Consider the following 15,305-nt stretch of genomic DNA (forward strand, 5'->3'; position numbering starts at 1 on the left):
TCATGTGTGCCATATTCAGTGACTGGATACTTTGGTCTTTGCTGATGGCTATTATTAATCCGGCAACAACATGGATGTTCTGTAATATTGACAGAGCAATTTAAAACATATTTTTGAGGAAATACCATTGTTTATATTTACTGATTCTGTCTGTTAACTCTAAAATGCTGTGTTTTTTTAAAAAGGAAAATAGTCCAGTAGTAATTAGACTGCTTAGAGACCACGTGAGCCTGCTACAGCTGCCACAGCAGATGTGTATTCTCATACTTCTGAAGGCTGGAAGACAAAGACAAGGTACTGGCAGGTTTTGTTTCTCTTGTAGCCTCTTTTCTTGACTTGCAGATGGCCACTTTTTTTCTGTGTCCTCACACTATCTTTCCTCCGCACATACACATGCCTAGCATTTTCTCTCTCTCTCTCTGTGTTGTTTTCTGTCTTTCTGTACAGAGGACAAAGAGAGCTTCTGGGTACAAGCTCCTATCCATTGATTCACTTCCTAAATGCCTGTAAAGGCTGAACTGGGGCTGCTAGGCCAAAACCAGAAAATGAGAATTCAATCCATGTCTCTCATGAGAGTGACAGGAACTGAACTTAAGTCATCACCTGTTGATTCCCAGCTTGCATACTAGCAGGAAGCATGCTAGATGTGGGAGCTAAGCTCAGCTTTGATCCCAGGCAATTCACTGCTATACCAAAATGCCTGCCCCTCTCTCTCCTTTTAAAAGGATGCCAATCCTAGCAGAACATGGCTCCACCCTTATAACTGTCTTTGGTTTTAACTACGTCCAGAAAGGCCCATCTCCAAATACATTTGGATGCTAGTATTAGATATGTGAGCCTGGTTGAAGCTGGAGAGCATATGTAAGTCCATAACAGAAATCTACCATGATTTCATTTCTCATTTTGATAGAAGCTTCTAGCTACAGCTTCCAGACATCAACTACCTAGAAGTATGACTTCCTAATTCAACCACACAAACTTTAAAGTTTCACCAAGCCAGAGGCTCCCGCTGGTCTCTTCATCTGGGTCTGAGTTCTCCTTGTGGCTGAACGAATTGCCCAGCTCCCTTTATCCCTCCATGTCCTCGACCTCCTCTTGTACTCCAGTACCTTCTCTCCTCTACTTCTGCACCACAGCACCTGGGATGCCACTTAAACCATAGGACACAGTGCTATTGCAGGTTAACATGACCTATCAAAATCAACTGGAAAGACCTTGAGCTAACATTTAGTGTTCCTCTACCTAAACTCTGTTATTTGGACAAACACATTAAAGCTCTGTCTATGTGCATAACCTCAGGTTAAGCTCAAGAAACAGAAAGCTAATAAGCACCACTTCCTACTCCTCAGTAACTCAAACAATGATTTCCACTCTCTTATCACTCTGATGGTATACCATTGCTAACTCTCACAGTAGTGCCATCACTTCTTCATGCAGCATCATCTCCACTCTATAGGATCTGATGAAGCTTAGCAATGCTCCTTTCTAAGACACAGATAAATACATGTAGCCTCTGCAGTAGCAGCTTTGTCTACACTGTTGGGTTGCTGCCAGTAGCCTATCAGTTCACAAAAAAGGTGAGGAAAAGCTAAATGTTACATCATCTAAATACATGTGAGAATACACACACACACACACACACTTCTCCAATGCAATGGACTTTCAAAATCCAGGCTTTCCTGATAGTCCCTTTAAGTTAACAGAAGACTGTCTTGTCATCCTATCACTGGCTGAAGAGAACAGTGTAGAAGTCAGGAGCTCACCTTGCTGCCACAGTGTGAACTGGCTCCAGTCGCCCTTCTCTCTCAGGTTTTCATCCTCAGGCAGGAAGAGACCTTGGGCTTTGTCCATCACTGTAAGGCCCTCATCACGGATCAACTTCCAGTTTCTTTCCAATGTCTGAAGGGAAGATTCTGCATTTACTGGACTGAATATATGCCAGCTGGAACACCATTCAAATCTGCTTGCCTGTTGGTTTCATACTGTGATGAACATTCTGTTCTTATCTAAATTGCTTATTTTAGTGTTCTCTGGGGCCTCTTATTGAGAGTACAAGAATACCCAATAATTCATATAAATTTTCTGAATCAAATACAGCATAAATGTTTTAGTATCTCCTAGAAACACCAGAGAATAATCCTCCACATAGTTTAATGTTTGCCTAAATGTCATTACTTAAAAAAACAAAAACAAAAACCAAAAACCAAACCCTACAACCTAACAGAAGCTTTGCTCTTGTTGATCAGTCCTTCAACATGGCCCATGTGACACTGTGGCATCCAAAACGGAGTGCAAGTCAGAATAAATTTCACATTTTAATAGTTTCTCCCAAAGATGGCATTTACCATGGTTAGTATTATATTTAAACTTTAAAAACACTAGGAAAGTATCAGTTGGAGCAGTTAGTGCATTAAAAAATTATCAGGAAATACAACATATGGACACTCTTGTGTTAAGAATAAGCAAACCAAAATATTTCCTTGACTTTTATACGAGTGCTTTAATTCCAGCCAGAAGATGGGCTTATGGATCAGGGGATCCTGTGAATAACTATGTGAGTCTTGGGGGATCTGGTGTAAGATCTTTCTGGCCATTCTTAGGCTCAGAAAACAAATGCCCTTAAGGAATGATGCTTAGCACGCTAAACACTTCTGACACAGTCAGGGTTTCACTAGCTTCTCTTTCCCTCTCTGTCTCTCTGCAGTTCCATTATATACCTGCAGTATGTCTTTCAAAGGAAATATAATTTTCTTAAGGTCCCTCCCTAGGGACCTCATCAAATAACCCAGGAGAGACCAGTCTCTGAGAAGAGAGGATACCAGAAGGCATCAACACTTTCCATTTATTCTGTTGAGTGAAGCACCCAGAAGTCTTGGCTACTCATGAGCTGAGACTATTCAACTATGAGAGACTTGTTCTGTAACAAATGGTCCTGTTTCCACTTCTGTTTTCCGCTCTGTCATTTAATTCTATTTGAAATACAGAGGTAGAAAGGGAGAGCTTCCAGTTACTAGTTCCTCCCCCAAATGTCTATAATGGTGAGGCCTCGACAAACCCAAACTGGGAGCTGGGATATCATTTGAGGTCTTCCACGTGGTTGAAAAGGACCCAGCTACCTAAACATGTTACCTCCCAGGATGCACATCCATCAGCAACATGCTAGTGGAGATGAGACTCAAATCCAAGCACTTTGTTTTGTGTGTACTTCCTTTTCTCTGGCAATAAATGTTACCCACCCAGGTGATACGATGGAACACTCTGCACAATTTTTAGTTCACTTGATCTTGTCTATTTTATTTTCCTACTTTCAGCAAATAAAATCAATCAACATCTGCAAAAACTAGATTTGTTAGAATCTTTTAATATGAAGGGACATGTTTTGTGCAAAAACTTTATATGCTAGGACACAAGGTTTTGATTGGGGATTGATTTCATAATTCAATTTCTGTGAAATCTACCCACTAGTTCTTGTCAACATCTACTCCTGCCTGCTTGAGGCCTTACTGATCATTTGTTGTCCTTCAGCATTCAGTCCACCACTTGTTTCCACAGCATTTCATCTGAAGTAAGCAGCCCACACCTATCAAGTCAAAATTACATTTCAGTGAAGAGGTATTTAAAAGTTCTCAACTTTGATGGGAGCCCAGATTGGAAGATTTTAATTATTTTTGCCAACTATTCCATGATCATGAAGAGAGACCAAAATCCCACAAAACACAAGAACAAAAACTACATACAGCTGGGACTTGCTAGTATATTCACATTTCCTCAAATGCACCTAAAATGCCAAAGCTCATTGCAGTTACAGTTACTCACCCAAGTAGCTAGATAAAGCTATTAGATTCTTCTTAAATTGTGACCCAGGCAAAGGCAGAATTACCTCTCTGACTCAAGAAATTACTTTTTGAACGAGGTTATGAACACCTTAAAAGGCCAAGTGTCCCCTCTCTTCCTTCCCAGTGTTTTAGACATTTCTTTCATTGCCTTTAAAGACTGACTTTAGGGGCACAGTTGGAAATGGCCAATCTTTTGCTACTAAAATAGGGCACAAATGCCTTGGGGAACTTGTGTAAGTGCTTGCATTGCTCAATATGACTTGAAAAATTTCACTTGAGGGTAGGCTTCCTTCTTTTTTATGTGAAGAGTGGTTCCTTCACCCCTTTCGCTCCAGCCTCCCTGGGGAAGGGTTGCTGCGGAACTTTTCTGCCAGGAGGACTGAATTTTTAAATTTTTGTTATCGTTGGTTATACACAGTACACATACTGGATGACAGACTCATACCCAAAAGGAAAAAAATGTAATGTAGAGGGGTATCCCACTCCGAACACCTTATTCAGATGCTACGAGCATGCTCCATCCTACCCAGGCACTGTATAAATTTCTCATTTCTTTTTGCTGTATGAGGACAGTTAGACAACGTATCATAGATAGGACAGGCGTTCAACCCAGCAGTTAAGATGCCTGTGTCCCAATTTGCAGTGCCTGGGTTTCAAACTCAAACCCAGCTCCTGACTCTGGCTTCTTGTTTATGTAGATTCTGGGAGGCAACTGGTGGAGAATTGGTGATTGAGTCCCTGCGACTCATGAGGAAGACCAGGATTGTGATCCAGTCTTCAACTCTTGCTAATTTGCAGAGAGCACAAGTGGAGGCTCTTTCTGTCTGTGCTTCTTCCAATTAATAAAAAAAAATATTGTGGAAAAATCGAAGTAAAAGTTTAATTCAGTTCATTTTTTCCTAATATATGGAAAAGAGGTACTATGAAAAACATGCATGGATTTAAATAATTATTCTTATGCCAATAAAATTCGAATTTAGTTCCATATTACATGAATTTTTTGAAGTCCCCTTGTAAACAGTCGCTACTTTAGAGGTTTAATACTTTCTCATGGTGTTCTACAGCTGGAAACCTTTGTACTGTTCAATCAGTGGAAACTCTTCACTTTAGAGATGATGTAATAATTGGAAGAGCCAATGAAGCTGAAAACATGTAACAGACACAGGGCCAGCAGAGCTAACATCAGCTAGTCTTCCCTTGATAATTCCTTCCCTGCCTATACTAACAAGGTTCAATCTTGCCCAACCTCTGAGATCAGGTGAGACCAGGCATGTTTGGGATAGAATGGCTGTGGACACCCCCTCTCTTTCCTTTGTGGGAAGAGTGAGGGTCACACTCTGGCACAGGGGTTCTAGTCTGTGTGGGGCTCCCTGCTGGAATATGAGAATAACTGATTTCAATGCACAGTGATTTGATGAGCATTCACTAGTACAGATACAATGAAGAATATGCACTTTCGAGGTATTTGGAAAGATTTGTGTGGAGGGATTGAATCAGACAGCTCACATTCCCAGCAGGTAGAAAAAATGGGATGTAAGAAAGACAGCTCAAACTAAGCCTGGTGAACAATGCTAATATAGTAATAACTATAACTTCATAAATGTTTAAAGTAAACATTTTAGAACCAAAACGATGACTATTTTTAGAAGTGGTGTACAACCTTGGAAGGAAATCACAGGATCTTTAGATAAAAATTTGGTATGGGACATGGAATGCTGTTTTTCAGCACAGACTGAAGAACCACATATTATAAATCTGTATGATTATCTAAGATTAATGACCAAACCCAATTATGTATGTGTGTGTGTGCCTGTGTTTGATTGAGAGGGGCAGGGGAGAAAAAAAGAGACTGGTATTATGGGCAACAGAAGCCCTCCCTCTCTGCTTAGCAGCAAGCTTCTTAGCTGCATAATATTAACGGACCATAAGGATCATATGCCTGAATGCTGCACAGTAACCTGCCATCCTGTAATGGTTGTCTGTTTAGGGTTGTTGATACAATGAGCCTGATCTGTTTGGAGATCTAGAGTCTGCACACATCATTGAGACTGGCCTGTGAGTTGCTATATAGTGCACTGCCATGCTAAATACCTGAGCCTCTGGTGATGTTGCAGCAGCCATCTTTGAACAACTGATGCATGGAAAAGCATGACTTGGTCAGGCACATGCTCCAAGGACTGCCCCCTCCTTTTCATCTGGACCTATCATGTGCTGTCAGCTAGCCTCACCTAGTCCTGCCCCAATAAACATTACTCCATGAATGCCCAAACTCCTTTCTGAATGGGAAGACACATTTAGGTCATGTACTTCAATTTTCTCCATCTTCTTACAGGTCTCTAACAACAAATCTTCTTAGAAGATGGAATCTCCGTATGTTTTAGGGGAAGCAACATGTGCACCAGTGGTGGTGGTGGTAGTGGTAGGGGCTTGATCCTGGGCAACAAGGGAACATGACTGTTCTGTGTAGCTATGCCTTAGTTGTCTGAAGGCAAGGGAACCTGAAGGCTCATACAAAGCAGGAAACAACCATGTTTTTAAAGGTCTTCTCTGAATATTACCTCCTTGTCCCTGAATTCATTCATTTCATGACTGAAAAGGGAACGCAAGCCCCACCCCTGCACCACTGACACGTGAGTTGGCTGCCCAGAAAACAACAGCTTTCACTCACATTTCCTTACAAAGACTTTGGCAGAGAGATTCAAATGTCTTTGCAGTGCCACATGACTGCATAATCACTTTGAGAACAAAATCTGCTTCATTTGGATACCTATAAATGTACTTCCCCCTTTCCAGGGTCCCTAATCCCACAGTGTGCTCCAGCTCAGCTCCAGCCACACATTATGCAGGGCAGGACCATTTTCTCGCCTGCCTCCCATAACCATCTTGCTCATCCCACTTGGATAGAGCGTTTGCTTCCTCAGTGTCAAGTTAGATCAAGTTATATTTTTAGTCTCCTCTCAAAGTTGATGGCTTCTAGAAAGTCTTTTTTTAATCAAGCAAACTAAAGCAAAGCTAATTCTTATTTATTTCCTCCACTGACAGTTTTATTCAATTACAGCACACACTTTTTAAAAAGGCAAATATTACTATAGGTTTTATAATAAAAACAGCAGTCTTCTTTCCAGTGTTGAGTTCAGCTCTTGGCCAATTCTTTTAAATCTAGTGATTTACCTGAAAAGATTTAAATATGTTGGTATTGTTCTTGATTTATTAATTCAAAATACTATCATTCTTCTATTAGAGGTTAACAATTTAACAATTTGTTGTCTTTATCTTCTTCCTCTTCTCCATTCTTGCAATACAGTTAATTTCACGAATCTTTCACACCTGGGTAAACTCACATTCAGATTTTATAATATTATGACAATGAAATATCATTCACACTTGACTTGAATTGTGACCATTACCCTTTATTTCATTCACAGCTTTTAAAATGCTGCCCCCTTTTCTTTGGTCTAGCAGTCTAATGCACTTCACACCACTCATACTTCACTAACGCTGATTATTATTAAATCTGTTGTTGCTATTCTACCCTTTGCCAAAAATGCTACATAATTTATTACAGTTGATCATCTGTATTTGTGTGGTGCACATCTGTGGATTAAAACAAGAGGGCCCAGTGCAATAGTGTAGTGGTTAAGGTCCTCGCCTTGAACGCGCCATGATCCCATATGGGCACCAGTTCTAATCCCGGCAGCTGCACTTCCCATCCGGCTCTCTGATTTTGGCTTGGGAATGCAGTTAAGGACAGCCCAAAGCCTTGGGACCATGTACCCACATGGGAGACCTGGAAGATGCTCCTGGCTTTGGATTGGCTCAGCTCACTTGGGGAGTGAACCATTGGACAGAGGATCTTCCTCTCTGTCTCTCCTCCTCTCTGTATATCCATCTTTCCAATGAAAATAAATAAATCTTAAAATAAACAAGAGTTTTCACCTTTTTATATGAAAAGCAGAGAGACAAAGACAGAGCTCTTTCATTTAATGGTTCATTTCTTACATGCCCTCAAAAATCAAGATGAAGCCAAGCAGAAGCCTGGAGCCCAGGACCCAGTGTGAGTCTCCCAGGTGGATGATAGGGACCCATGTACTTGACCCTGTTACTTTTCTGGGTGTGCACAGGCAGGCAGTTCAATCAGAAGTAGAGTAGTCAGAAGTTAAACCGAGACACTCCAATATGGAATGTAGATTTCTCAGGTACTGATTGAACTACTATGCCAAATGTCTGTCTCTACATCTGTATATTTCACTTGAGTAGTTAAAAAAACTGCACCAGTACCAAATATGAACAGATTCTATTTACTGACATTATTCCCTAAACAGTAAAATGATTATCTTAAAGCATCTATAATTTATCAGATACTGTAAATAATCTAGAAATGAATGCATAGATTGAATGCATATTCCCTTATTTTCACATAAGGGATTTGAGCATCCACAGATTTTGATATCCAAAGGTGGTCCTGGAATTAATTACCCAGGAATTTTGAGGGGCAAACATATTTCCTTTTTTGTGAGACCATTTATAGCATTCATCAACTGCCTCAGCAAAAGAATTTCCACCATAGAAGAAAATATTTGAAGCTCAGACAAGTTGTGTTGATTAAATCAAAACTAGTTATTCCATGCAAGCTTAGGTATTGCAATCATCTTATCATTATCTGAGAATCTCATGTAATTGGAGGTGAACCGAAGCATTCTTCCAAGGAAAGTGAATAGTGAAAGAGGCAAAGAGAAACTAAGTAGATAACAAACCACTACTTGGACTCACAGAGAATGGTGCAAAGTGGAAACATATTTACTTCTCACTCTTTACCACATCGCTATAACAAGGGAAGCACAATTACATTGAGTTTGATGATCTTCCAAACACACATTTGATGAACTGGTTAAGGATTTTACAGGCTAGTAAGGTGTTGTTTCTAAAGTTAACTATAGGTTTGTCTTAGTTATACAAGGTCATCTAGTCTAGGAGAAAAGCAGATAAATAGTAAAAAATAATCAACTATTAGATACATAGAAAACACGATTAAAGAACAATTAAACCAGGTCAGACAGATGCATCAAATACCACCTCACAAACATATGAAGTCTCATGAAAATGTTAATGAAAGAGTAAAAATTGAACACACATTTTAAAATGGGAGGGGAAGGATACCATGAGAAATTAATACTATTAGCATCTGTTTTTGAACAAAAAATAGAAGTAATTATTTTGGGAGATTCAAAAGGGTAGAAACTAATTTTTGAGGGGCTTGCTGAGAAGAAATAAAAGCACTCAAGACTAAGGCAATTTAAGAAGTTATGTATCCCTGAAGGACAGACCCACCTACCCTAATGTTTTAGGTTTCCCAGTACAATCACTAGCTTGATCATGCACCCAACTGCAAAGCCCAGGATTCTTGGGCCCTCCTCTTTTACATGAATGTCCAACTTCTATTTAATTTCTGGGACTTTTGGCTAACCATTATCCAAATTCGGGGTGAGACTTCAACATGAAAGATAAAGGAAAAACAAACAGAATTTATTCTGAGAATGGAATCCCTGAGTTTGACAAAGATAGTCAGGAAAGTTTGCACCTGGCTAAATAAAGAAAGTTATGCAAGCAAGTCATGAATAGTACTCAATTGCCAGGCTGCCATAATAAAATAAGAGATGCTTTAAAGAACAGACATTGACATTGTCACAATTCTGGAGGATATAAGCACAAGACCAATGCTTGTCAGGTTTAGTTTTCTTTTATAGCCTCTCACCTTGGATTAGTGGTCTTTGTGTGCATCCTTGGTACCTTTCTCTGTGAGCAAATTTCCTCTTAGTGGAATGAGATTGCATTAGGGTCCATCTTTCTGGCTACTTTTAAATTTAACTATCTCATTAAAAAGTCTACCTACTAACACAGCCCCATTCCGAAGTATTGAAGTTAGAGCTTTAATGCATAAATTCTGGGAAAATACAAGTCAGTCCATGATATGAAAGTGCACTTTGAAGTCCACTAGCTCAAACAGAAGAAGGAAAAGAAACAGGAATAAATTTATGTTTACATGGGAAAAGATAATTCTGTAAGAAAAACAGAAAATACAGTCATGGAGAATAGCAAGAGCTATGTTGTTATCATGTGAAGCAAACATAATGCAAGTACCCTTACTGTTCAGAGTAACACAAGATTGGGTGAGTAATTGTGTGTGACTGTTAAGAAAGGTGGAACTCAGAAAACATAGACACTGGTGGTTGACAAAAATCCTAGAGATGCGTATGTGTGCCTAGTCAAAAGTCATTCTAGACAAAGTTAATGCAAGAAGCTTGAGTTAGAATAAATTAATTAATGATGGTAAGATACTATACTGTACAAAAAAAATCTTACCAAGTTAGCTAGGATATGTTTATAATTATGATTTCAGGAATTTTATGTTTATATTTTAGATATAAAATCACTTTGCTTAAATCTTAACCATGACAAGCTTATTTTTTACACTATTCTGATTTGTAAGAAATGGGTAGTGTATACTCTGCCCTACTAGCAACACTACATGTGGAGCCCTGTGTGAGTGCTAAACTAAGCTTATAGAACCAGAGTAAACAACATAGTGAATGTAACATTCTCACAGCAAATTCTCTTTGCGATAATTTTAATAAAACCTCTAAGGAAATTAGCAGCAGCATAAAGAAGAATCTCTCGCTAATTCACATGCATACTAATCAGATCTCCTTTGCTTTTTCAGCTTTAATATAAACATAAAGTAGCTTTCTTATGTGGAAGATGTCTTATTGTGAAAATAAACAAAAACCAACCAAATGAGAAAAACAGAAGCTACTGATTTAGAGCCTGTAGCAGTCAGCTGCTGGCAGGTGGAAGGGTCAGGAGAGTCACAGGGGAACAAAGCGGAGGGTCAAATGTGCCCTGGGTTCAGATAGCTATGATGCCAGGGGGTGCTGGGGGTCTGTTTAGAAGAAGGACACTCCATCTAAGGACAGGGGAGCATATCTGGCTATCTCTATGGCTTAAGTTGAACCTGTGGACAGATATTAGAAGCATTGTCCTTCTCTCATCAAGTTCTGGACATCCTGAAAGGTTGCCACAGGAGATATTTGGCTTCTAGATTGCTACTAGATTTTTGTCAAATTCTGACATGTAGCAAGCTGGCTTCTTGAGCTTTTATACTGAGTGTCCTTCAAAAAGGACTAGAGGGCCTGGCAAAGTGATATAGCACACTAATGCTCCAACTATAGTACTGGCATCCCACATGGGCAACAGTTCCGATTCTCTATGCTCCACTTCTGATCCAGCTCTCTGTCGCCTGGGAAAGTAATGGATCATGGACCAAAGCCATGGGTCTCCGCACCCATGTAAGAGACCTGAAAGGGGCTCTTACAGATCAGCGCAGCTCTGTCCATTATAGCCATTTGAGTAGTGAATCAGGGGATGGAAGATCTCTGTCAATCTCCTTCTAAGTTTGACTTGCAAGTAAAATAATAAATGTTTATAAAAATTGGTAGAAAATTGGAAGGAAAAGATATTACAGAATTTCAAAATCCAGGCAGTTTTTCCCATAACACATTTTTTTCCATGAACATTTCTGAAGGACTCTAGAAGATAGCGGTGGCTTTCTTGGGTAGGTAGTGAGTCAGAAACTTCATTTAAAATATATGGCTTGCCCACTGTCAGTTGTGACCTCATTATCCTGACTGAAGGAACTGAGCACTGGAGCAAGTAAGAGTCCTGGAGAACTAAATTTCACTGTTTCCTGAGAATGGTAGAAGACACAGTCCAGACAGCCAGGGGAAAAACCTGGCCCAAGGGTCCCAAGGAAGCAGGTGGCCAAGGACCTGCTTCTTCAATACACACTTACTCAGAGAAGGTAGGGAGGCCAGCCCCCATCACCAGTCAAAGACAGAGAGATGGTGCTCATCTCCTTATCTCTCCTACCACCCAAGAAACATGCTCTGACCTATGTCCTGGAGGAGCTGCAGTCATGGGCATAAATCCTAAAGGCACCAGGAAAGCCATTCTGTGTATAAAGAAAACAAACGACTTAATTTGCTGTTAAGCCAATTATCCACAGCACGTAAAATGTGCATATTTCAGATATCAATCAGTGTGTTAGTGCTCCTATATTAAGCCACAGATCATGACCTGCCATTTTAGAACTTCAGAGTGACAGCCTACAGGCACAATTTGCAATTATTGTGGATTTTCACATACTCAATGGAGACTTCAAAAGAGGGTCAGAGTTAAGGCCAATTTGTAAGCATGTCTTTTTTCACACTGACAGACACTTAAAACTCATCGATTTTGCTTTGAGAAGGAACTACTCCTTCCAACTTGAAATGACTCAAAGAAGGTCAAATACATTGCTCTTTGGCCATACTACTGTCATTGGCATCCCTCTTCTGTCACCTCAATAGCATCAGCTCATGTTAGCGGCTCAACACTAAATAGCACAAAGGAACAAATATGGTGGTAGGCTTTGCCTCTTGCTTTCTGAGCCTTACAGGCAGAGAAATATGATAATTTTGAGTTTAAAGAAAAAGAAGCTGAAATATAGAGGGTGAAATGACTTACCAAAATGTCAGAGTTCACAGCACAATGAATTTGCTACTAACTATGGAGGTCCCATCTATAAAGTTCTCCTTTAAATCAGATAATCATCAAACAGTGGACCCCATTGTCATTTTGTTGTCATCTTTAGTGAAAGTATCACTGGAATCCACAAAATTTAAAATCCAACTTAAAAAAATAAGGTTAAATTATTATGTTAATCTTAGGGAACCTCTTTCAGCCCTTCTTTATGCTACGACACTTACTTTCACAGACATTTGATAATCCTCTTAGTTTACAGCTTAATTCTACTGTAAAACTGACATTTTTGCTTCTTTCTTAATCCATTTTATTTCAGAAGCAGTTTGTAAAGGCTTTCAAATATTTAATCACATAGAAAGAAATGTTGAACCACTAATGCATAACTGTCCAAGTCTCACTTTTGTCTAGGCAAAGTTATTCATACACAATGAATTTCTTAATAACAGCAACCGTCTGAAGGAAAATGACAGAGAGTGCTATTCTAATCAATCATTGCAATGAGCCCTGTCACATCACTGACAAAGCATCACTGGGCTGTGTTCCAACCACATTACAACTACAATATGAAGAAAGGCAACCCTGTATGTGATACTACTTGTTTGCTTAGCAGAAGTGGTTCTGAAAAATTCAGAAAAGGATGCGAAAGCTTTGCTTTTCCCCAGTGATAAATATGAAGAGTTGGCAGAAGAAAAAAGCAAATACAAAAAGAATAGATTCTAGCTTTCTGTTGTGCTTGGCTCTTAGATTTCGTTACTACAGTGATTTCCATGCATACACATTTACTTCTAAATTGGCCATGGAACACTGTGGATCAAACAGCTAATCTCAAAAAGAGAAGAGCAAAAACTCTTAAGGTTGATGGCTTTTCTCTGGCTACAAAAGCTCTTTTCTATCCTGATCCCAGCAAAGACCTTCATCCATTTTTACTTCGACTTCTACGTTAAATATCCCAAAGGCACTTACCACTTTCATATTTGTGATTTGGGCAGCAACCAACTCAATTCAATGAAAATAAACCCTAAAGACAAAATTCCACTGGAACATTTTCTCTAAATTTTTTCATTGAGTTGTATAACCCTCAGTGGCAGAGTTGCAAATTCTAAGCTACACAAGGAAGAGGGAATGATGACAATTCCATAAAAGGGAAAAACACAGATGATGCCTCCAACTACACATTATCCTGGTCTTCAAGAAAACTGCACTTCCCATCTTGCTGAAACACAAAGAACAATGTGAACGAAAATGTGCAGTAGCTAACAGTCACTTAAGGACAGACTCTGGGTAACTATTCTTTTTTAAAATTTTAATTCTATGTTCTTTGCTTTTGTTTTCTATTTGATTTGAAAGGCAGAGAGACTGAGTCAATGTAAAGAGATTTTTGTCCACCTACTGGTCCACTTCTGAAAGGTCCATAATGGCTAAGATTAGGCTGCGCCATGCTGAAGCCAGGAGCTGAGAACTCCATCTGTTTCCCACCTGCGTATTCAGGGACCCAAGAATTGCAGTTATTATCTGCTACCTACTAGGGTATTGATTGGCAGGATGTTGGAACCAGAAGCAAAGCTGGGACTGAAGCTTAAGCATTCCAAAAGGGGATGCAGGCATCCCAAATGGTGTCTTGACCACTATACCAAACATTTGACCCAGACAGGTAAAATTTTGCGTTGAGGCTTCAAATGCATTTGGAAAGTACTGCTACCTTAACAACATCAAGTATTCCAGTCAACAAACATAGGAGGACATATCTGCATTTACTTAGATATTTTTTAATTTCCCTCATTTAAGTTTGATAATTGTAATATTTATTTCTAAGTTTTGAGGGGTTGAATTGTGTTCCCCAAATTTGAATCCTGAAATCTCAATCTTCAATGTCTTGGAATGTGATCTCATGGTGCCTTCACATGGTGGAAGATAACAGGCAACTGTACTGTTGAAATTAGATTACAAGTAATAAGAAGTAATGAAGTTAAATGAAGACATGAGAGGGCCTTAGTCTCATACCATTGGTGCCCTTATAAAAGAGGGAAATGGGAGACAGACACACAGACATGGAAAATGCCATGTGAATTGAAAGGTAGAGATCCTCAAGCCAGACAACAATATTTGCCAGAAAACTACCAGGATCAAGGAAAGAAGAATGGAGTCAGAAGGAACCAAAACTGCCAACACACTGATCTTGGATTTCAGCCTCCAGAAAAGACAGAAAATGCATTTTTATTGCTTCAGTCACTTGGTCTGTGATTCTTTTCTCACACTGGCCCTGGCAAACTGATATAGTATGTTATCCTTTTTTTTAATGCAATTGCCAATGGAAGTACCTTAATTCTTTACTCCATGAGTTCGTTTGTTGAATTGATATATTTTCACTTGCATTTATCAGAAAAATTTCAAGTAGTCATGGTGTATAATTCTTCTTAAATTCCTCTTATATGTTGCTAGATTCAAAATTCTAACAGCTTATTAAATGTTTTGATATCGAAACGAGCCTGACGAAAGGTTTGTGGGAAATGAAATTAAGCGAAGCGTACTTTCATGCAATATTTTCTGATTTATTTGAAAGTGAGGAATAAAGGGAGGGAGTGGGGGCAGAGAGAATGAACCAGTTAGAGATCTGATATCCACTGATACAATTCCGAAATGTATGCAACATCACAGGCTGGCAAGGCTGAAGCCAGGAGCCTGGAACCCAGACTGAGACTTCCAGGTGGGAGGCAGAGAGCCAGTAATGGAGCCATCATAGTCTCTTTCCCAGGGTGCTCATTAGCAGAAAGTTGGAACTCACAGTGGAGCTGGGTCTCAACCCCACGTTCTCTGACACAGGATGTGGGCAGCTGAAGCACTGTCAACCACTGCAACAAACATCAACTCTCAAAAGTTTGAAATCCATGCAAT

The 15,305-nt window shown here is 39.5% G+C and overlaps 1 protein-coding gene across 5 annotated transcripts in view; it reads right to left on the reverse strand.

Annotated features, from left to right (window-relative positions):
* Window positions 1-15,305, reverse strand: part of ASPH (aspartate beta-hydroxylase) — a 201,655-nt gene that overhangs the window by 20,590 nt on the left and 165,760 nt on the right. For 4 of the 5 annotated variants that reach the window (XM_058668659.1, XM_058668660.1, XM_058668662.1 and 1 more), the window contains one exon: window positions 1,764-1,899. The exons of the other annotated variant lie outside the window; for it this stretch is intronic. In XM_058668659.1, the coding sequence (XP_058524642.1) occupies window positions 1,764-1,899 (136 nt within the window). The remainder of the gene's footprint in view (window positions 1-1,763; window positions 1,900-15,305) is intronic. 5 annotated transcript variants of the gene reach the window in all.

The sequence above is a fragment of the Ochotona princeps genome, chromosome 9 (assembly GCF_030435755.1).
Source record: "Ochotona princeps isolate mOchPri1 chromosome 9, mOchPri1.hap1, whole genome shotgun sequence".
In the NCBI taxonomy this organism is placed as follows: Eukaryota; Metazoa; Chordata; class Mammalia; order Lagomorpha; family Ochotonidae; genus Ochotona; species Ochotona princeps.